At 41.3% G+C, this 24,231-nt stretch overlaps 2 protein-coding genes and 1 long non-coding RNA gene across 7 annotated transcripts in view; 2 read left to right on the forward strand and 1 right to left on the reverse strand.

Annotated features, from left to right (window-relative positions):
- The window catches only part of Erich1 (glutamate-rich 1), a gene marked incomplete at its 5' end in the record, with an annotated part of 52,793,804 nt that overhangs the window by 3,422,584 nt on the left and 49,346,989 nt on the right, over positions 1-24,231 (forward strand).
- Positions 1-24,231, forward strand: part of Palldl1 (palladin-like 1) — a 41,160-nt gene that overhangs the window by 5,134 nt on the left and 11,795 nt on the right. For all 4 annotated transcript variants that reach the window (XR_015640297.1, XR_015640298.1, XM_087589523.1 and 1 more), the window contains exon 2: positions 12,626-13,630. Coding sequence is in view for 2 of the 4 variants with exons in the window: in XM_087589523.1 (XP_087445649.1) it covers positions 12,699-13,630 (932 nt within the window). In the remaining 2 variants the exon portion in view is untranslated. The remainder of the gene's footprint in view (positions 1-12,625; positions 13,631-24,231) is intronic.
- Positions 694-19,321, reverse strand: LOC148000515 (uncharacterized). Of its 3 annotated transcripts, XR_015640300.1 has the most exons (6): positions 19,180-19,289; positions 7,249-7,313; positions 6,628-6,678; positions 6,387-6,419; positions 4,648-4,790; positions 694-3,290 (listed from the first exon to the last, which is right to left on the reverse strand). It is a non-coding gene; the product is annotated as an uncharacterized LOC148000515 (long non-coding RNA). The 3 variants fall into 3 exon arrangements; XR_015640301.1 differs by lacking the exons at positions 694-3,290; positions 4,648-4,790 and adding an exon at positions 3,326-4,647 and having other exon boundaries at positions 6,278-6,419; positions 19,180-19,321; XR_015640299.1 differs by lacking the exons at positions 694-3,290; positions 4,648-4,790 and adding an exon at positions 4,150-4,647.

Genomic DNA, 24,231 nt, shown 5'->3' on the forward strand with positions numbered 1-24,231 from the left:
ACACTTGGAAGCAATATCTGTTTAGAATAAGCAAGAATTCTGATAGGTTGTGTGCTCATATCTGGAGGTAGTTGAGCGTCTTGGTTACCTCGCGGTATTGGCTGACCCTCCCAAACCTTTGCAATACCAAATGTTTACTTATGAGCAGGAAATTGACAACATGAACACATGTCAAAATGTACCTGCAAGAATTTGCCTGCAAAGCACTGTGGGAAAATATCAGCAGCTTCTGTTTCTCTGGTAGTTTAAGGGAGACGAAAGCCTGAGCCCAATCTCAGTGTGTGGCAGTCATCACCCATCTCTCCAACAATTGAGAGGCTTCCAATCAATCATGGTCTATGGACGTCATTAAAAAAAAAATGCCCAAAAGTCAGCCAATCCAGGAAGGATAAGAAGGCATTTAAGTATAAGAAATACAGAACCTGGAAATTATTTCTTAGTTTACTACTCTTACCTCTTCTATTAAATGTTAGATTGTAGATGTGAAGAGCTCAGTGGTGGGGCACTTAGTATGAGTTCTGAGCCCTAATTCTTGGACCCAACAATGAGCAAAAAGTCAAAGGAATGCTGAGATGTTACTCCTTCAGAAGGTTATGTCCTTAGGCTTCAGAAGAGAAGCATAACTCATAGTAGGTACCTTTTTAACCATGTCCATATTACATGTCTCAAAGAGTTAGCAAACTTTACACAATTCTGTTGAATATCCTTTATGGGAAATGTTTAGAACCAAAGATGTCTCAGATATTACATTTTTTCAACATTTGTATATACATAATGGGGCACATAGGAGATGGGAGTCCAGACTTATTAAGCAAAACTGTTTTATATATACTTTACATATGAGGCCTGAAAGTATATTCTCAATGGTATTATTAATAATCACTTTTAACAATTTTCATGCAGACAACAGGACTCGATGGTGGAGAATTTTCTACTTGTGATGTCATATCAGCCAGTACTTTAAAAAGCCTAGGATTTTAGACCATTTGGGGATTTCCGGTTTTGGGATATGGGGGCTCAGCATGTACTAGAATTGCTGGCAAACAGAATGGGTGATTATTTTGCTTCTGATTTTTTCCCAAGACACTTTCCTTGGCTGTTGATAAGAAATGTAAAAGTCAGAATCATTAGAGATAAGTGTTTAATATGCTATCTTTTTTTTTCCTTTTTTTCTTTTTTCTTTTTTTCGGAGCTGGGGACCGAACCCAGGGCCTTGCGCTTGTTAGGCAAGCGCTCTACCACTGAGCTAAATCCCCAACCCCTTAATATGCTATCTTTAACGTTTCTAAATGAGCGAGTGGTGTACCTCTTCCTCGCAAATACCCGCGGTTCTGTCACGAGCAAGTCCACTGGTGGCATAGTTGGATGTGTTTTAGTCTTTCCAACATGTGGGAATTTATGAAATAACAAATGTACAAGCCAAACCAATTTCTCTGGCTTTAACTGAGAAAGCACTCCTGATTCCACTTAGTATTGATGGTCAATAGCAAACACAGATACTTTGAGTTTTCATTTCTTAGTGTTTGTTGGTTTGTTTGGGGTTGGGGCTTATGTGTGCCATAAGATGAGTGTGGAGGTCTGCATAGAGCTTTCGAAAGTTGGTTCTCATCTTGTGAAGGCGGCTCTCATTTCTCCTTCTGCACTGCATACTCCGGGCAAGCTGGGCTACAAGCTTCCAGGTGATTCTCCAGTCACTGCCTTCCATCTTGCCATGGGAATGCTGGCATTGTAGTGTGCAGCCGTCCATCCAGCTTTCTATGTGATTTTCAGGGATCAAATACAAGTCACCAGGCTGCGCAGTTAGTATTTAACCTCTGAGTCACTTCGACAGCCGCGCTGATCCCCAATCTTAATTACTACAATAATTGTTGGATCATGCATCATACTATATATGTGAGTATTGTGTACGTGTATTCTGCCATGTATGTGGGACACAATGGCTCTTATAAGAGGCTGAAGAGGCTACCCTGTTCAGAGGAACTACACTGAAAGTCAGGGCAGGAAGTTGATACAGATGCAAGGGGGATACTCTATAGAACTGGATCAGAACCGCAGGCACAGAACTGCTAAGAGTGCAGAGCTGTCAAATGCGGGTCTCAATGACAAGTAACTTTAAATGTCAGTTTCAAGTGGCCCATGTGTGTCAGAGGTGAGAAAAACTATTTGACCCGGAACCTGGAACAGGGGCAGAGGTCTTTTTCAGTAACATTTTTTCAGTGATGTAATAAGTGAGACAGCTCATTATGAGTAACCAGGACATGGGTTAATGTTCCTGTCCTATCTTAGTCTTGTGCCTATCACGCCTCCTTCTTTTCCCTGAATCCATGTTTCCCATGGAACTATTGCCAGATGACATACAGACCCAGTCTCTGGGCTTCTTTTCTAACTAGCATCTCCTGTGATTGGTTGTAACAATCTATGACCATGAGCTTACTCTCAGCAACTTGGTCTCAGTGGTGTATTGCTTGCTCTTAGAAAGCTGCTTCTTCAGGGATGGGCATAATTTGATGACTTTGATGGCATATGTGTATGACACAGACCCCTGTATATGATCCATGCACTGCTTAAAGATGAATAGAATTGCCCAGTAGTGGTGGTGGACGTCTTTAATCCCAGCACTCAGGAGGAAGAGGCAGGCAGATCTCTGTGAGATAGGCCAGCTTGGTCTATAGAGTGAGTTCCAGGACAGCCAGGGCTACACAGAGAAATCCTGTCTCAAAACAAACAAACAAACGAAACAAAATCTGAACATTATTCTGTGATGCCTGACCACCACAGAGGCATAACCATGGGTGCATCTGGATTTACCTTAAAGAAGTTGGGAGAAAGGGGATGCTCTTGAAATATCAGACTACTCTTGTTGTTTCTTTCTGAACAATATATTAGGAACAACCCTGGGTTTTGATTGTCCCCATGTTCTGAGACTGCAACAACACAGTAGCTACAGGCCCTGCAAATTCTGGACCTGGGTGCCATCCAGTGGTGAGATCTGGAAGTAATTATAGACGCATAGAAAATAGGCAGTTGACTTAGAATTCTTAGACGGACACACATAGCAGGTTAGGAAGACAAAAGTAATACTTAACCTTGAGACAGTATTGCATGACAAGCATCTTGAGTGTTGAAAAGAAAATCATCCCCTCACTGGATAATCAGAATGAGGTCAGGAAGCTTGTAGAATGAGGTGTCAGGCAGGAGTCAATGTGGGGAAGGTCTTAGAGAGGTTTTTTTTTCTTTTTTTTTGGGGGGGGGGTGCTCATTGGGCTCGAAGAAATAATCATTTCAGTATTCTAAAAAGAAACCAAAAGACACAGAAGAACTTTTTGTAAAAAATAAAGCAGTAATTCTTGAGCTTCAAGCTACACTCAGTAAAATTTAAAGTGCAAAAGAGGCATCCACAGGGGGCAGGCGGTGGGAACAGCAAACAGGAGGAAAAATACAGCAAGAGGAATGGCTGCTCAAACATTTCCGGTTGGCATAAAGGAAACTGTGAGGAGTGACCTGTGTGGCTTTGGGTACAGTGCAGACAAAGGGCAGGCAGTTGTGTGGGTTCAAGGCAGACTTGAGAATGCCAAGGAAAGGAAATAAAATAACAGAAAACTTCATGAACTGAAGAAAGGTATGGATATATAGAAGGTCAGGGGTCACAAGTCAAATGTAAGTCAATGAGATCTACACCATGATGGGTTATAATGAAAGCATTTTAACATGATTCTCAAGGGTGAAAGAAAGTGAGCACTCAAGGATGTGAGAGAGGGGGACAGGTAATTATGTAAGTGAAGCCCAATTTACCTGACAACCAATTTCCCAACAAAATCAAATAGTCTAGAACAGTACATCTCAACCTGTGGGTTGCAAACCCTTTGGGGTTGAAGGACCACATATCAGATATTTACATTACAATTCATAACAGTAGAAAAATTGGAATTCTGAGGTAACAGCAAAGAAAATAATTTTATGGTTGGAGGTCTTCACAACATGAGGAACCCCACTAAAGGGTCAACAGTTTAGGGAGATGGAAAACCGCTGTTCTGAAAGAAAGTAGCATGAGTTTGTTTTTTCACAGTACTAAAGAAAAATTATCAAGAAATAATTCAGTGTTCCAAAAACCTATGCTTCGGAAATGGCAGAGACACTCCCAGACAAAGAAAAGCTGAGAAAAAAATTGTATTTTCAACACACTTACAAAACAATCTTACAAAGATATACAAAAGGAAGAACTACAAACTGGAGGAAGGGCCATGATGATAGCTAAGAAGAGAGCATAGAAAATCGCCAATAGAGTAATTACACAAATTCAGAAGATGCTAATATTTAAACAAGATGCATAAGACATCCCTAATATGTGAAAGGCAACAGAGAAAGGAAAAATGGGGACTGGAGAGATGGAACAGTCAACTAAAGTGCTTGTCTCAAAATTATAGCGCCGATCCCCAGGATCTGTGTGTAAAAGAGGAGGCCCCTGGCGTACTCCTGGAATCTCAATGGTGTTAGAGGCAGAGACTGGAAGCTTGGCTATGTGGTCAACTTCCACACCAATGAAAGACTTGTCTCAAAGGGAAGGAAGCGCCCAATCTTCACATATGCACTGTGTTGGGAGCTGGAGGGTAGGAGCATCCATGAGCTTACCAACAAGTCCCAACTCACCTGGAGGAAAAAATGCAAAATGGAACACTAAAATTCAAATTGTGGGAGAAATGAAGTAACATCGTATAATCATCTTCTATTAGCTCTTTGTTTAGCCTCTTCTTCTTCGTTTCCTTTTGTATCTCAATCAGCTTGTTAAGTTGCTGTTGGTAAAAAGTAGATTTCTATGAACAAAATATTTTTGCCTGTATTTGAGGTGCTATGCTCCCATGCATGAACATGGGTATGGTGTGTGTGTGTGTGTGTGTGTGTGTGTGTGTGTGTGTGTGTGTGTGTTCTGAAGCTGACATGGACTGTCTTCCTCTCCCTATCTCTACTTTTATTGATTGAGATTGGGGTCTCTTAATTTAATCCAGAACTCATCGATCAGCTAATATAACAAACCAGCTTACTCCAGTTATCTCTGTTTCTTGGGTGCTGGCTTCGAGGTGCCAGCCACCACACCTGCCTCACTTGTACCTGGGTCCTGAGAACCTAAACTCCTGTCCTCAAATTTGCACAGCAAGCATTTTATTTGCTGAGTCTTCACCCAGTCCCAGAAAGATATCTTTGGTAACCCTTAGGGTACTGACAAAGTAGTCTACTCTCAAGAAACAATCCAAGAAATCAAACCACACTAACACAGTGACTAACGTGGGCACCAAGGAACACTATGAAAGAGGGAGAAAGAAACCCTGGAAACATTAGGAAACAGGTTTAGCCTGATAAAAACATTAATCAATATATGAATATATCAAATATGAACTGGTATCTATTAAATGGGCATTTTGTTTTATTTTGTTTTTATTTTTTTCAAGATAGGGTGTGGGTCTCCCTAGAGATGGTAGCCAATTTGGTCCAAGAAGGCAATGAGAACAGAGACAGCCAGCAAGGGTGTTGGGAAGCCCTGTGAATACATACAGCAAATGACCACCCAGAGACCAGCTATCAGGGGGCAGATCAACTTTACATGGGGGGACTCAAGATTTATAAAGTGTTGGGGGCCTGAGGGTAGGAACATCAAAGATAGGCAAAGGTCCTTTGTTGAGTGCTTAGGGTACCAATATGCCTCATTAGCACAGGGAAGCATCTCAGGATACTCAAGTGCTAGCTGAACAGGTTTTATCAGGATAAAAGACATTGATCCTGTAATCAAATTGAGGCTACATGACATTCTTCAGGTAGAGGCATAGGTGTGTGTGAATTCTCCAGACAAGGTCAGAGAAGAAGCCCTGCTAATGAAGAAGTCTCCCTTAATGCGCTGAGCCTAGATGCTATCTGGTCTTGGTGCACTTCCACCCTACCATAATTAGCAGTTTTCCCACAAACAGGACTTCTCTGAGCAACCTTGGCTGACCTGGAACTCACTCTGTAGTCCAGGTGGGCTTCCACCTCAGAGATCCACTTGCCTCTGCCTCCCAAGAGCTAAGTCAAAAAGCATGTGCCACCACTGCCTGGCTAAATGGACACATTTAATGTTTGTATATGATGTTGAAGTAAGTTTTTAGGCCCAGTGACTGGCTCGGTGTTCCAAGGCTGCTGATCTGTTTAATTCGCAGAACCCACATGGAGGAAACAGAAACTGACTCCCTCACACATACACACTTCACACTCCAATAAATAAATGCAGAAAAAAATCATGAATTCTTACAATTCAAGGTTGACAGCAGAACATTTCAGTGGAGAACGTATATTTGAAATGCTACGGTGGGTCTCTGGTTCTGAGAGCAGGGGAGGTGATAACAGATTTCAGTTCCTACCTTTGTTTCTGTCACTCCATCTCCTGACAAGGCCTGAAAGAAAGTGCAAAACATGTTTACACTACTAGAGATTTCTGAGTATTTCTTTAGTACAGGCTGTGATCCAATGTGGTAAGCAGTAACCATATAAGACTCCACTCACATCTCCTGCCTTCATGGTGCATACAGCTCAGTGGGGAAACAGTCTCCACGCACCCCCCAAATCTATATACATTTATTTGGGGCTAGGGTTGTAACTCACTGATAGAATGCTTCCTTAGCATGCCGAAGGCCCTAGGTCCAACACCTAGTGCTGAAAGAAAAAATAAATAAATATGTATTGTTAAAAAGATAACTGCATTGATAACATACTACTCAAAGGACTCAGAATCAAATTGCATTAACCAGGGAATTCTAGAAATTCTCCAAAGGAAGTGGACAGGTGAACTGGTTAGACAAGCAGGATGGAGAAAGACAAAAGGGGGCATTTTAGGCAAAACGGACAATATATGCAAAGTCATGAAAATCTAAAAGAACACAAAAGGTCTAAGGAACAGAGAGGCAGAACCTGGGTTGAGAGCAGTCTGTGTTTAAGAGGGTGTGCCAGAGAATTGTCAGATCGGCAAATTGTCCGTAGGTAAACAACTCAGATAGGCCGTGAAGCTTTTCATACCAGTCAGGAAGTACAAGGAGGAGGCAGAAGGCATTAACCAGACTGTGTAAAAACGGTCTCACTTAAATCTTTGATCCCTAACTGTAAATTGCTTAAACTATATTAATGGCAGACAATTGCCATATTCCTCTGTATGGTTATTTTTTTATGTTTGATCAATCCCTAATATTGGACTATTAAAAATCACAGAAGAAAAACTACCTGACGTACCTCGTCTTCCGTGAAGCTTCCCTTGCACTGGTACACAACTCTCATTAGCTGCATGCTCTACCATTCTATGACAGGAAGTGAAAAAGAGGATAATGAGGTTGACTTACATGGGCAGACCCAAGGAGCAGCCATTTCCCCTGGGGGAAGAAGCTAGAACCACACATATTCCAAGAATCAGAATTATGGCTTGAGGCAGTTTTAGGAGAGATGACATTTAAGCTAAACTGAACTGAGGAAAGATAAAAAAAGGGGTTTTCAGGCCACTCAAACTACTGGAGAGGAAGCAGTCAAAGATCAAAAGCTACAGAGGATCCCTCTATTCCTCAAGATGCTTGTGCTGCTTCCTGAAGGAGAAATATTTTCCTTCTGGCGAGTTGCATGTAGTTTTAAAAGCTTCTGTGTTTGCCAGGGGTCAACCATGCTCTGGCACCTTCTGGCTTCCCTTTTGCTCTACTGGCCTTTGCTCTGGGAAGTGGACCATGCTACCAGTCCCACCAGAGACCCTTGAATCCTCAGATAAAACACACACACACACACACACACACACAAAAAACACATTTCTTTACAATTTACCTCCTTGCCACAATTACTGGGCATTACTTTTTCTCTCCTAGAAAAAGTGTGCCCTTACCAATTTATTATCTCTGTCTCTCCACCTTCCCCAAATCTTGGTGGCTAGTCCCACCTAACCCCTGCCAAACATCCTTGGCCACTCACTTGTAGCAGAGGCGGCAGGTCCTAGCTCCCCTCGAGACCTTACATGGTTGCTGCATTCTTACTCCTCCAATGCGTGGCAGGAAAGACCCTCTCCCATTCCTTCTCTGCCTCTGCCTTTTCCTCCTGGGACCCAGAAGTCCCACCCTGGCCTTCTTTACAATCAAGAACCAACTGGGGAACAGGACATTAGAATCACACTTCCCCTTACACTGTCATTTCTCTCATTCCTTCTTTACAGACCAAAAGCAAGATAAGTAGTACTTTTTTTTGCTTCATAGTCCACATCTCTCACAGCATCATTAGATTAGAAAAAGCATGATTTAGCATCCAACAGGAAGTCTCAGGGAAATAATGGAGATGTTTGCAGTTGTGTATCATTCCTTTGGAAGACGGTCTTTTCATTTTTGAAGTGTTGACTGACACAAAAATCTCTGAAGCGCAATTTTCCAGTAACCTCAGGCCACCTAGAAACCTTCTTGTTCATCGCACATTGAGTGAGCGTTTTACTTAGCCTGCGTGCATGTTCCAGCAGCAATAACTGAGCTGAAAATTAAATCTAGAGCAGGTACGCAATCATGCTATTAATTCGCTTTTCACTGTGCAAGCAATTTTTAAACGGCAACTAATCCTGACGACTGAATCCTATAAGATGGCACCTGTTGAAAAGCTAACACGTGAGTTAGTAAGCAGGTGAGACAATATATGCCTGCAGCAAACACTCCCAACTTAGCAGTAAGAATCGGCTGTTTCCCATCATACACTTGGCTTAAGCTCCCTTATACAATGCTTTTCCTGAAGCTTTAAAACATATCATAGTATGTTCATCTTATACTAAATTATAAAGGAGTTAGTGATGTATTGAGCTTGTTTCTGATCTTGTTTTATTAATATGATGCATGGTTTAGGAATCTTGCTTGTAAAACTATAATGTAACAGTGCTAAAGTACATGGTTAAGACAACTATAGATTAACTGCCTGGACCTGAATCTTGGTTCTTCTCTGTGCGGAGGGTCTCACTGTGGACTCTGGCTTGCTGGGAGCTTTCTTCTTAGAACAGGCTACCTCCCAACACCTGGGTCCTAGATTATAGACATGTGTAACCATGCAGGGCTGAGTGTTTCCCAGATATACAATTTTTTTCTAGCGAAAATAATACTGACTTGGATTTTGTATGATTCCAAACACTGTATTTTATTGTTGTATAGATCTTAACCAGTTGTAAGTCTACCAAAAAATTTAAACACTCATAATCACTTACATATGTGTGCAGTCTTCAGTGCCTTCTTCGAAATGGGGTTGTAAACTCTTAAATGGTTTCATGATTAATTAGCTACATAAAATTTTATATGCATATTTGTTTTATACTTGTTTACTTTTACTATGATTCTGTCATCTCAAAATTAGAGTTGAACTGCCTGTTGCTCATAAACAAAATATATTTACATGTTAAAAGTGATCTGAGTACAAACTTCCTTCGTGAAGAGAACAATTAGGAAGGTTCCATGCTACAGAAGAGTCAAGACAAAGAAACTAGAGCAGCGGCTCTCAACCTTCCTAATGCTGTGACCCTTCAATACAGTTCCTCATGTTTCAGTGACCCCCGACCATAAAGTTATTTCATTGCCACTTCATAACTATAATTTTGCTAACATTACAAACTGGAGTATAATATCTAACAGAAGGATATCTGATGAACAACCCCTGTGAAGAGGTTGTTGGACCCCCAAAGGGGTTGTGACTACAGACTGCAAACCACTGAACTAGAGAACCATTGAGTTGATAAAGGTAAGTGCGATGATAGGAACAGGACAGTGGAGCTCATCAAGCCTAGCTCATCAAGCTAGATAAGCAAGCAGTTCCAATGCCAAAAACCAGATGTTCTTAGATGGTAAACTGCTTCACTTGGTCCAATTGTCATACTTCTGGGGAATACCCCACCAGGTTACTACTGGCAGAATGTGTTGAAATTCACCATGTTCAATATCTTCCTTTGATGACTTCTAAATGCTATCTTGGGGACTTTCTAACTTTTCCTCCTATGATGCTGTAAACAACATCTAGTAAAAGAACACCACAACTAGAGTGACAGAAGACTCATTGCTTCAGTGAGCAAAAGGGGAGTTTAAACTGATGCCCAAATGATACTATCATTTGATTCCAATGATATTCACAGATAAATGTCCTTTACAGAACACCTAGCTGTCTTCTACATCCTTTAAGACTAGACTGCTCCTCCCCACATTGTTCCTATGGTTCCTATGCACTTTTCACATTCTTTTGACACTCTATCAGATGTTTAGATTACCTTCACGTCATTTGTTTAATGGCTCCAACTTCCCTATTTTATTACCCCATGTGGTGGCTTTTTAACTCTTGAATGGAAGGACTATGTCATGATTCTAGATCAGAAAGTAGTCAGCAAACATCATCCTCTGGAGTTAATCCATCCTATTGACATTTTATGTACAGAACTATGGATTTTTTTCCACTGCAAAAGAAAAACCCTTTAGGGCCTTGGCAGATGACTCAGTGGTTAGGAATCTTTACTGCTCTTTTAAAAGACTAGTTGAGCACCAATATAGGGTGGTTCACAACTTCCTATATAACTCTAGCTCTAGGAAATATGACACCCTATTATAACAGGACTTTCTCAGACCTGTCAGTGGTATAAATAATGACACAAAGGCTTTTTAATATTTCAAAGCTTAGGCCTTTTAGTTAGGGCAGTCTCCCAGACAGCTATCTAGCTTGAACTGACTAATCCTGGCATTATGTCCCATCATGTGCCTAGTTCTACCTCTCTGCTCCACTCTGGTCCCTCAGTTCACCTGTGTGTCTCCTGGTGAATCTTTGAGTCTCATTTCTTCTCCCAGCATCCCTCTTTCAGAAGTTCCGCCCTCTACTCTCTGTGCAGCTATTGGCTGTCAGATCTTTATTACAGCCAATCATATACCATTGTAGATTGCCTCTAGGCTAGTGAGGAATGACAATACCAAGATCCTCATGGCATTTAGCTTGCTGCCAGTAAAGAATGAACATCGAATATACAGAGACATACCTTCACATAGTGTACCCCAACACTCTAGTTCACCTATGAGGCCACCTGCATGTGCTCATAAACAAGTGTGTGCACATGTGTGCACACTGCACAGGTCTTTAATCCCAACTCCTTTCATAGACTGAGGCTAGAGAACTGCAAGTCCAAGGCCAAAGTCAACCCGAACTACATAGTTAGGCATGTTTCCAAATAAAAACAAAACAGGAATGCTATGACTTTTAAAAATTAACATTTAAGAATCGGTGTCCACAAAGTTTGTGGACATAGTCATGCTAATTAATTTATATCTCATTTATGGCTGGCTTCATGCTGACATACCAGTTAATAAATATAACAGGAATGCTTAAGCCGCAAAGTTAAAAACACAGTACATTTATACATCCTTTCTCTCAAGAGAGAGAACAGTTTGGAAATACTTAGTATGGAGTGCACATTTACTCTCAGCACCTGAAAGTTAATACGTGATTATTGCTAGCTGTTAGAATTATGTTGAATGAATGAATATACACGATGATGACTGCACACAAAGAAATGTTGAAACGGTTTATTAGAAACATAAATAAATAAATACATCATAACTCGTAAACACACAAATGCTTGATCTTTCTATTTATACTTATTAAATGGGTGAAATCTGAGATTATACATTTGCCCTTGGTGGATTCGAGCCATGTGAACAAAGTCAGTGTTCTATCAGAACACTGCCTTTGTCATCATAACACAAACCAGAGTCACCTGCAAAGAGCAACTCCAATCAAGAAATGGACTCCGTCAGATTGTCCTGTGGCCATGTCCAGGGTCATGTTCTTGTTTTATGATTGATGTGAGAAGACTGAGCCCACTCTGGGCAGTGCTACCACTGGGCAGGTGCTCCGGGGTTGTATGAAAAAGTGAGCTGAGCACGGAGAGCAAGTCAGTAAGCAGCATTCCTCCACGGTCTCTGCTTTAGTTCCTGCCTCCAGGTTCTTGCATGAGGAAGCTTTGGCTTCCCTCCATGATGGACGGTAACCTATGAACCAAATAAACTTTTTCCTCCCAAAGTTGCTTCTACTCATACTTTCGATCTCAGCAACAGAAACCAAACTAGGACAGTCAGAGATACTAAAATTCTCAAGCACTTATCTGAAAATATTGCTGCATTGAGACGACTGGTAAACTCTGTGATGAGAGAGGAGAGGGCACGCAAAACGCCCCCTATGTGCCCACTGTGGACCTGCCCTGCCGAAGACATCCTCTCCTTGTATCATTTGTGAGTAGTTGCTCACTTACAGAGTGCATGTCAACCTGAAATTACAAACCATGCCAGACATTTTAATCCAACCTCTAGCTCTTAGAACTGGAAGCAGAGATAAGAAGATTGTGTGTTCAAGGCCAGGCTGAGCTACATAACAAGAGGTTACCTCGAAAATCTAAAATAAAAATTTAATGGATTATAAGTTGTAAGCACACAAATATTTGGTCTTTCTTCCAATTTATAGAATAAAGAAGATTGCTATAGTGGCTCATCTTAAAGTTTCTTTCAAATTCTTGTTACTAATGATATGGAAAAAAAATCAGGGGAAGGGTTATTAACACTGATGAAGATTCTGTGTTGTCTTTCAGAAAGCAAGAACACAGGTTTCCTGTGCCTCCAGCTTCCTGCTACAAGTAACAAGTGTGTGTAGACTGCTCAAATATGTCAGAGACTTCCTCCCACGACTCCTTCTATGATTCCTTATCAGACATGCAGGAAGAGGGCAGAAGTGCTGACTTCTTCCCAGGCCTCTCTGCTTTCCTCAGCCAGGAAGAAATAAATAAAAGCCTTGACCTGGCACGCAGAGCTATAGACAACTCTGAAACTGAAGATTTTGACTCCGAAAAGGAGATCTCGCAGATTTTCAGCAAGTCTCCTACGAGCCTCTGCGAAACTCCTTCCTATGAGGAGAAGAAATCAGGCGAGCAGACTTCCTCAGAAGGACCTCGGGATAATAGGCGAGCATCTGTCCAGCCTCTAGCAGAACAAGCTGAAAGGATCACTTCCCCGGCGGCTTCAAAGAGAAAACCTGGGGTATCACCCCTGCTGGCCAGCCCCAGCTACATCCGGAGCCTACGCAAGGCTGAAAAACGAGGTGCAAAAGTTCCCAATCCAAGTGCAAAGCCCAAGGCTGCCCAGCAAAGCAAGACTGGCCCCCAGAGCCAACTGTGCGACAAGGCAGCTAGTTTCATCGAGGAACTGACGTCCATATTTAGAGAGGCAGCCAAGCCAAGAAACAGAAGCCCTAATGGTGAGTCCTCGTCACCAGACAGTGGGTATCTGTCTCCTAAAAATCAGCCATCAACCCTGATGAGTGCCTCAGCCAGCCAGAGCCCCACTGCAGACCAGCTAGACCAACTCGAGATGGACGCAGAGGTCAAGCAACCCCAGGGCAGCCTTTGCTACCAGGCCCACAAGGCTCCAGAAGAGACCTTGCCACACACTCACATCCCGCACCCACAGCCCCAGAAAGCCCGCCACTTGCCATCATCTGCACCTCGCTTCATCCAGAAGCTGAGGAGCCAAGAAGTTGCCGAAGGAAGCAGAGTTTATTTGGAGTGTAGAGTCACTGGAAACCCAGCTCCCAGAGTCAGGTAAGAACTCTTATTGTGAATGTAAAGCGACTTTGTTGACTTCTGCTGTTACTTCAAGGGAGAAGAGGAGAGATTTCTTGGGTTGTTTGTCCTCTGGTCTCTGCAGTAGAATTTTCTCAAAAACCTGCCAGACAAAAAGGAGGCCAAATAGCCAACACCACTAGGTACCCCAGGTGGGGCAGGTAAAGAGGCCATGAGAAATACCAGCAGGCTGTTATATAGGAGTGCAGATTTTACAGAGCCTAGGCAGTGTAAAAATGGTAAATGGTTTATCGGAAGTGAGGAGAAAGGTGTGTGGTTTTAATCCTGAGTCACTGAAGAAGGTAAAAAAAAAAACTACCCCAAAGCTAGAGGTACAGAGATGACAGTGTACAGAGATCAAGTAGAGATAAACCCTAAAATAAACATCAGGCTTAAGGAATGGACCAGGTTGCCTTATTAATTAGAGACAGACACACACCCACATCTCCCAAATGTGGCAGCCAGAGTAGGCAGAATTTCTGTGTCAAAGACCAATAAACCAAGTCCGTAGCACAGCAGGCTGGTTTCCTATGTTTAGCGACAGGACACAGCCAAAGATGAGACAGCGAATTGAGTGCAAACAGAGAGCCAAAGAAGAAGGCTACCTCTATGTCCATTGTAACTCCTATAAATTCTTCTTATTAAGCTACAGGGTGTATCCCTTCTGTGCAATAAAAGTTTAGGAGAGGGCCCTTAAATTCATATCGCGGGGCTTCCAATCAGGGATCTTCCTTGGACTCGCCTCTTAATTCAAGACACTTTTGGGACTTGGTGTCTTTAACCCTGAGATGAAAAGTGTAATAAGAAATCACATTCTGTTTTATAATGTCTGAATTGAATCGTATGTAAAAATAACAGCGCCTTACTGTGGCCTGTAGCTAGTGTTACCTAGGCTCCTTAGGGTGTCTGATTACTTAGTTGCGAGTCAGGTTTACACTATAAAGATGGGCATTTGTTCAGTTATTTGGAGGCTTCATCCCAACGATGCAAATGTTTAAAAGCAAACTCAAGTAATTTTTTTTCTTTTTTTCGGAGCTGGGGACCGAACCCAGGGCCTTGCGCATACTAGGCAAGCGCTCTACCACTGAGCTAAATCCCCAACCCCCAAACTCAAGTAATTTAACTTACAGAAAGAATGGAGTGGACAAAGTCAGCCACGTAAGTCAAAACAGCCGTTTTACGTGCAAGCTCACCCACGCGTCGCTGGCCTTGGTTTCTTACTTTACAATCATCGCTCAGAAGAAAGCATCGGGATGATTCACAAGCTCACCCTGTCAGTTTTTACTGTAATGTTTGATATTTTTAAGAAATGGACAGCAGGGGGCAGTAAAAACCTTCTTAATGGGTCTTTCAGCCGCTGTGTTCTTGTGTTCTACGTTTATGTGTTTCTTTCAGATTCTATTTTGTTTTTTTAAAACCCACGGATTTTAGGAGCAAATACTCGGTGAGAAATATATTCATATGCAAAACAGTGTTACTGATTTTGAAGCTTCGTGGTTCGATTTACATTTATGTGCAAAATAGCCTCTTCCAAGTGTAATTCAGTGGTGAATGCATAACTTGTCAAAACTGACCGAAAGCACTCCACTTAGCACCAAAGGACCCAATCAAATGAGCAGGCCAGGATCCCTTATTAAAGTTCAGTTAGTTGTCTGGTAACATAGGGAAGCATCAAAATCATGCTTGGGCTTCTTGGGGACAGTAGGTTTAGACATTTAGTTAGTAGCATAGTATTGTTAGTTATTTTCAAAGTACTAAAATCAATGACCGATGTTCGTTAGATATGGTAAACAGTCATTAAATCTTCGGTAAAAAATATTCCATTGTCCATTCTCCAGTTAACTGGCCATTTTGTATCCTTTAGGGTTCATTTTTGTTTTAATTTGCTTTAAGAAGAAGGATATAAATCTACAATGAGGCCAGGAGTTTTGTTTTCATTCCTGTTGAGAGATCTTGGTCACCTTGATCATACATTTGGAAGTACACCAAACTTCATGATCATTAAACTTTATTGACCACATGAGACATGTGATGGATGGTCCTAGTGGAGAATCTTCTGTGAAGACAATTTTGTGTCAGGAAGAAAACCTTTAATAAAACAGTGCTCACACGGGTACATGAGAAACTGGCTCAGCTTGCGTCAGTCCAGGGACACTGGCCTACACATTAGCGACACCTAGTTCATTGGCAGGATCTAGAAGTCGTTGATTGTCTTAGGGAGAGGAAGGGAGTGTCAAGGAATCTGAAGCAATCAGTGGGCAAAAGCCCAAGAGATACTGCTTGGCAAACACAGAGACACATAGTATTGGGCAGTTGGCAGCTTTCCTAGGAAGGGGCAGGGTGTGGCTGGGTGGGGGGCAGACCAGAGAAAAGAATGCACTGTTGGCAGGTATGGCAGCAGGTGGTGAGATCCTGAGGGACTAGAACACAGGGAGAAACTTCACTTGTCAATAGTATATGCAAGCAAGCAGCCAGACCAGGGTTCCAGGAGGACACAGGAAGAGCACAAGGAATTTGCATTCAGCTCTGATGAAATGAGGCCAACGTTTAGTGACTGCCTTTGTGCTGGAGCCAGGATGAACGAACAACTTCCTACAACAGCATGGCTAGGCTACTTACTGCTAGCTTAGAGATCCTTAAAGAAGGCCAAAACCGAGGCTGCTCCAAAGCCTCAGACCAGACTTGGTAGCACAAGCCTTTAATCCCAGCACTAGGAAGCAGATAGATCTCCTTTGAGTTCAAGGCCAGACTGGTCTACATAGTGAGCTTCAGGCCAGCCAGGGCTATATGGTGAGTCTCTGTCTTAAAAAGATCAAAACAGAAGAAAACCCTGGGTATCGTCAAACTAATAAATTAGATAAAGGAGCTCCAGTTAAAAGGAGGAATGGGAGGAACAGTAATGAGAAGGCAGGCCAGTCATTTCATGGCATTCCTACTTTAAACACGCTGTTCCCACTGGTGCAATGTGAAAGCAATGTTCTTTCCCTCCTTTATTCTTACTTCTCCAGACAAAAATCTCAACCATTAAAGGAAAGAGAAGTTGTGTGTACGTAGCATTAAAATTGTATATAAGGGTCAGGAGAGATGGCTTAGAGGTTAAGAGCACTGACTGCTCTTCCAAAGGTCCTGAGTTCAATTCCTGAAACCACATGGTGGCTCACAACCATCTGTAATGGGATCCGATGCCCTGTACTGCTATGTCTGGAGGGAGAGGCAGTGTACTCATATACATTAAATAAATAAATCTTTAAAAAAATAAAGAAAAATTGTATATAAGTTATTTCTTAACAATTTTAGCTTAAAATTTTTCAAGATTTTTTTATTTGTGATTGTGTTCTTATGCTGCTGAATGTGTGTCTCTGTAAGTGTATGTGCACATGTGTGTGCAGTTGCCCCCTGGGCCAAAAGACAGCATTAAAACCTTCTGGGCCATTTGATGGGATGTGAACTCTGATCCTCCTGATTGAGCCGCAAATACTCCTAACCTCTGAGCTGCTTCTCCAGTCTCATACAAGTTGAATTATTACATCATCTGTTTCTCTATTCTGTCCTGTCCTAATGGTGCTCCTTTCTCAGCCTTCAGAGGAGCATGGGGGTGGACACCACTCACCGTCCTTGGTCCTCTGCACTCTCGAGTGGATAACTAGTTCATAGAAGGTTGTGGTATATACCTATAATCCTAGCACTGGGAGGATAGAGGCAGAATGATCTTGAGTTTTAGATCAGTCTGGACTAGATCTGAGTCTAAATTTAGTCCCAAAACAACATGATTTTGTTATTATAAAAGGAGTCTTCCTCCTCCTTCTCCTCTTCTTCTTCCTCTTCCTCCCCTCCTCTTATTTGTTCTTCTGCAACAGAGTGCCACTATGTAACCCTGGCTGACCTGGAACTCACTATGCAGGGCTACATAGGACCAGACTGACCACAAACTCAGAGATTCATCTGTCTCTGCTTCCTTGGTGCTGGAATTGAAGCATATACCACCAGACCTGACCCAGTTTCTGCATTTAAAAATATTTTTAATGGAACTTGTATCTTTTAAACCACTTAAATTTAAGAGGCCCTAGATATGAAACTGTACAGTGATGTATCAAATAGTAAAAAAAAAAGTTAATTAATCACAGAGCCTAGAATGTAAGTCAGGTGGTTTTATTCCATATCATTCGGTCTCATCCATAAGAAGGTCCCGCCACTGTCCTTCTTACTGAACTGCTGTGTCTGGTTCAGTGGCAACCTCCAGAAGTAGAGAGGAGGAAATCATATTCCAAATACTTTCAAAGAGATGGTGGCGTGATATTTTCTACACAAAGAGATCCATAGTTCCTCATGATTGTGTCTCTTTCTCTTCAACCCATTAATGATCATCAGTCAGCACAAATGTTAAAAGAGCCTGCATATTCTCTGCATAATAGCTGTAAAGAAATCTAAGTCTTCTAGTTGTGAGCAGCGATCTACACACTTTCATATTCAGAAATAGTAAGGTGAATGCCTACATTTATGAAAGGGAAAATACTTTCAAATACTCAACTACTGAAGTAAAAAGGATCCAGCATACACTTTAATATTCCAGACACGGTTCCTCAAACAGATGCCTATTAGGCCATACTTACCAGTCTTGTAAAGTTTTATTTAATATATGTAATTGCAATTAATTAAATTCTTTTTATAATTAAAACTCAGCACCTTCAGTGCTCCACATAGTTTACATGAGCAAGACCTTGATCCTCATCAAAACAAAGCAATGAGAGTATCCATATGAAATCAATACAGCACTGTCTGTGGACATTTATGTTCCCTAAGGATAATCATAATAAATAAAACATACCATGGATATTTATCTTAGTAAGACCATCTGTATGGACTGTGGTGGTTTGGGACAATATGGCAGTCACACCAAAGCCAGTAGATTATAAATGTGAATATACACATGGCTTAGCCCAAGATTATTCCAAGAATAGCCAACATTGAGAACTCTACACGCCACCAGATTATCAAAATAAAAATAATCGACAATTACATTTGGTGTTACTACAATATGACACATGGTTATACGTAATTTGGAGCACAGTTTTAGGATAAGCAGTGCATTTAAGATGTACACACATGAAGCCTTTACATAACATCTCTGTAGAGATCTAATGTAAAGTGTCAAAACTTCCTTTCTAGAAGTTCTAGAAAAAATTATCGCAGTCACCCTTGAGTGTGCTTGTTCTCAACCCCATCTCTGGTCCATCCAACAATCTCCCTTTCAGATCTCCAAACTGGGATTCTTCATTCCGTCACCTCCAGTGTGCTCCCCTCCAAGCTTCAAGCTCTCTCTCAGATACTAGCACTGCCCTCTGATAGACTTCCTTGGGCCTACATTTGTTCATCCATGTCCCCATGACTCCCATCAGAGTCCTTTTCAGTGAACTGTCATCATAGCACTACATGCAGTGACTTTTTATATGGAATAAAGTGGAATAAAATACACTGTCCTGGCAGATCCTAATAAGGTCTCTTCTGTTTGATTTATCCCAGCTTCTTACCACCGAAGAGTCCACATCAGCCTAAGGGACCTTACTGCACCTCCTTCATAGGGGCCCTCTGTGCCTTCTGCTCTTTCTCCGTGGAATGTTCTCTCTTCATATTTTTCCATAAAGTATCTTTGGGGTATGTCTTGCTATATCTACCCTATGTTAAAAGGGGGTGGAGAGAGGTCCTGCCCATACCGCACAATTGTAGTATCTGGCAGTTTTCTCCATAAACTTTTATGACATACTGTGGATTACTGGTTCAATTTTACTATCCATTTCCTTCAACAGAATTAAAAATCCTTGAGTATAAGGACCTACCTTTTTTTTTCATTTATTGGTGTCTGAGATCTAAAATGGCATCTGACATCTAATATGTGATCAATAAATACATGTTGAATAACTCTGGGAGTAAATTCCACTCCAAGGTGGAAGAAAATGTTGCCCTGGTGTTCTCAATAAAACTGGAAAAGCTATAAAAGTAAGTGAATAAATTAAATCAAGATATATACATAATGAATAAACCAGAGGTGAATTTATCAGATCTGAAACTCAAAAATAAAATACCAATTAAGAGTAAGCAAGTTAAAAAGAAGTGCACAGGGCTGGAGAGATGGCTCAGCCGTTAAAGGCTAGGCTCACACCCAAAAAAAGAAGTGCACAGTGGCTCAGTTAGCAAAGTGCTTGGTTAACATGCACAAAGCCCACGGTCTGATACCAAGCACCTGAAAATGAGCAAAGAAGCCAACAAACACTCGAACAGTGGAAGCAGGGGCCTTATCCATTCATAGCAAAAGGGGGATTGAGGACAGCCTGGCCTCGTGAATATACACAACTAGCATGAATAAATGGTTTTCTTAAAGTTACTTTCTAAAACAACACCATCTTAAGCCTACTGAGGTTGTCAGAATACAAACTAGTACACAAGAATGTCAAATGTTACATTAAATATGCCAGTAACCACAGAGACAAAGAACCAAGGGGCTTCGGTTGTGGTCACAGCATAACCTTAAAAGCATTGCCTTTTATCTTCCTTTACCATCTATACTATCTATGCACTGGTACTGTGCATAATTTAGTACAGAAAAACCACCCAGAAGAGCCAGGTGCATATAGCTCAGTGAAAAATCATCTGCCCAGCACATTCAAGGCCCTGGATTCAGTCCCCAGTACCAGAAGAAAACCATCATTAAAAACATCTTGACGTCTCTAGTAACATGAATTGAATAGGGTGGATCTTAGTCATTTTCCATTATAAGTTATTTGTTAACCACTTTTCTGGGTTGTGTCAGTGATATTTTAGGACTTTAAAAATCACTTTTTTGTTTTGATTTTGTTATGTTCCAATAAAATATTATGTTTTCAGTCTTATGGCAAAGACCTTTAATGAAATAGTCTACCCAGGTTTTTGGCTACAGAAGATACAAGAAAAAGTCAAAATGTAGACACTTGAATTCATGCACGTGTGTGGAGTTTCTTACTCTTTTGTTATTGAGTTCTTTTTTTCTTCTCCACATGGGCCTTTTTGTGTAACAAATGTCAAGAAATGTTCCCTAGAACAACAAATTACTGTTGAACTAGAAACCAAAAGATCTCAGCAATGGAGTAGTGCCCTTCGGTGATGTGGAAATGGAACCTTCTCTCTGCCTTCTCCGGACATACTTGTCTGTGCCCCACAGACTAAAAGTGTATGGTGGTCTGCTTGATGCTCTGTCTTCCTTCCCACACCTCTGTTCTTTCTCAATCCACTTGTCTCCAGTACCTGCCCACTTGGAATTCTTCCTTTAAAACACTGGGTTTATCTCTATGGTAGTTTAAACAGAAGGCTATCATTGATCAGACTGTTGAATCTTTTGCTTCAGATCTTGAGAAAATGGAGTTGCTCTGTATTGCTGACACAGGAGGTATCAGACCTGTTGGCTGGAATTGCTGTTTCATAGTTTGAACATTTACAGATGGCCAGTTGCTACCTCACCTCCTTTCCGGGTTTCATTTCCTCTTCCCGGGCAGCACCAGGGTGTGTGACAAGCACATTCATGATATCCACCATAAGGCTGCTCACAATGCTGTTTCGGGGAGTCAAGAAGCAAGCTTCAAGGCCTGGAAGATGGCTCGGAAGCAAAGGCATTTACTGTCAAGGTTGATGAGACCTAAATTCAACCCAAATGATGAAGCAGAGAACCAATGGCTACAGTTTGCCCATTGACTACCACATGAACAATGTGGTACATGTGCAGCTGTGCAGGCAAGGATCTTCACATGCACACAACACTATATAGATGATGATGAGGAGGAGGAGGAAGAGGAGGAGGAGGAGGAGGAGGTAGAGGAGGAGAAGGAGGAGGAGGAGGAGGACGATATAGATGATGGATGGATGGATGGATGGATGGATGGATGGATGGATGGATAAGTAGGTAGGCAGGTAGATGACAGATAGATAGATAGATAGATAGATAGATAGATAGATAGATAGATAGATAGAACATTAAATAAATAAAAAGCAACCTCTGTGTTCAAGAAGAAGAAGTAGTATTACTGCATTGAGGAATTTTTGTTGATGAAAACTGTCATTGATATCAGTCATCAATAGCAGGAACCAAACTGGGAATTCATATCAATTTATCTCTCATTGGGCAAGTTTCCATAGTTGACAAGAAAACAAATAAACAAACAATCATTAAAGTAAATTCACCTAAGAAATAAAGACATGTATAGCGAATCCCTTCAGAATTAAAAAATTGGCTTGAGAAAAAAAAACCTGTCAAAACAGCTGAGTACAGTAGATTGTAGAGTGAGAGAAATTCTGGTTATGCCATGTATCAGATAGGCAACTTGGTAAGTTTAAGCTTTCATGCCTCAATAGCCTTCCTAATAAAATAAAATAATGACCGTACATACTTATAGGGCAGTGTTTAGGTCAACCAAGACAGATAAAGAATTTAAAATTGTGTTGGGCATGCAGTAATATGCTAACATATATTAACATCTCACTTGTAAAGTTATTTTTTAGTGGTTTCTTTGGAACTGGAGAGATGACTAATTGGTTAGTAGTGCATGCCGTATAATCATAAGGACCAGAGTTTGGGCCCCAGCACCCATATGACAAGCCAGGAGTCCCACCAACACCTGTAGCTACAATTCTGATGAACTCAACACTGTGGGTACAGCATGTAAGTACATGCACATGTGCACACGCACACGTGCACACACACACACACATGTGCACACACACACAGAGAGAGAGAGAATAGTCACACACACACACACAAAATACAATAACATAATTTATTAAATAAATATTTTAAAAAGTTCTTACTTTTATTACTGTTGATTTGGTATAAGATCCCCCATATTCTATCTGCTCAAAAGTCATTGTTCTTCTTTTCTGTCTTTAAAATCTTTGCACTTCAATTTCCATTTTTAAATCCTAAGCATGCACAACACTATGGGGATAATGGGAAAAAACTGCCTCCCTCAGCAGTATAGGACAAACAATGAGCTTGTAAGAATCACAAACGCATGCTTAAAGGCATTTCCTTGTCTATTTCCTCAGAATCCTAGGTTTGCCTATCAGGGTCAGACTCCACTAAGAATTCCCTGGAGTCACTGTGTCGAGTCTCTGTATATTTCTACTTTCTAGCAACTTTTACTTTACTTGGCCTTCCGTTTCTTTATGGCTGTGGGGGATGGGAATCAAGTCAAGAAAAAGGGATTTCTTCCAATCCCCCACACACACCTAATGGTCTCTCCATCCTCTTGCTCCACCCTTCAGAGCTGTGGAGGTCAGCCATGTATCGGGACTTACAGTCATTGTGGAAAACTTTCCTGACCCAGGCCTCTTGACTATTGTTTTCTTGAGCTTCTTTAAATTGTCCCTTCATTTCCTCAGCTTGTCTCAGAGGTACCCGTTAAATATTTGCTAAAGTCCATTGAAAGTAGCTTCCCAACACTTTGCTCCTTGTTTTTGTATTCCAATAATTTTAGCAGGAAGGAATCGTTAAATAATTTGAATAACAAATATACACTTTTCCCAAGCTGGGCAGGTTGGCTTTGATTTTGTACTGTCTTGCTTAAGTATTAGAAAATACAGCAAAATGCTCACAAGGAAATGAGTGAGCCTCTGCACACTTAATGGTACAAAATCGTAGTTTCCCAAGAACCTGACTGTGAAGTTTCTGCTGCTTCCACAGCAAGAGCTGCTCATGCTTTCAAGTCTTTCCTATGACGCTGATTTCATTTCTTCGTGACCTGCTTCTTCATTTGCCTGGGGCAATGCCTCACTATGAAGCTCGCAGTGTGTGCACGTATAATTACAGCTATTACAAGCTCTCTGTAAACACCACATTCTTTTGACTGTTAGGAATGACATTATAAATGTAACTGTGGCAAATAGAATTATGCCTGAAACCCACCACGGCTTGCTGCGTTTAAAGCAAGATGCAAAACTCTCCTTCTCATTGGCGTATTCAAATGGCGTGTTGCTATAGGAATACTTTTCCTGCTTCATTTTAGTTCTTTGAGCCAAAATTTAGTGATATGTTGAATAATCTGCTGGAATAAAAGTGAACCACTAGCCACCTGTACACTGATAGGGAAACGTAACTGCCAGCATTCCATGACAGAAAAGTCACAAACGCACAGGAAGTCACTTTGTTCTCTTCTGTATGAGTCCCAACAGTGAAGGCTACCTCTGTATAGCTGCATATGCTCTCAGCAGCCAGTGTCTAGTGAGTCTGTAATCATCAGCCCCAAAGCATAACCAAGGACACCATAGGAAATAAGGTTTCTTCCTAAGGGGACGGCATTGAACCTTGGCTGCCAGAATTGGAAAAGTGTATCTTGAGAGAGAAAGAGCTTTGGGGAAAGGGTCTGACAGTTAATAGAGGAGAATGTTCCAAAAAGAAGGTAGAAGGACAAGGAAGAGAAAACAGGGAAAAGAAAAGAAAAATGTTAATTATAAAAAAGAAAACTCCCGTTATATTAAAATGGATTCTTTCTTTAAAAGAAAGAGTTTCAAAATCATTTTTTACCAGCATAGAGGTAATTCCAGTCTGCATGTTGATTGCT

This window comes from Rattus norvegicus, chromosome 16 (assembly GCF_021556685.1).
Source record: "Rattus norvegicus strain SHRSP/BbbUtx chromosome 16, alternate assembly SHRSP_T2T, whole genome shotgun sequence".
NCBI classification, from domain to species: Eukaryota; Metazoa; Chordata; class Mammalia; order Rodentia; family Muridae; genus Rattus; species Rattus norvegicus.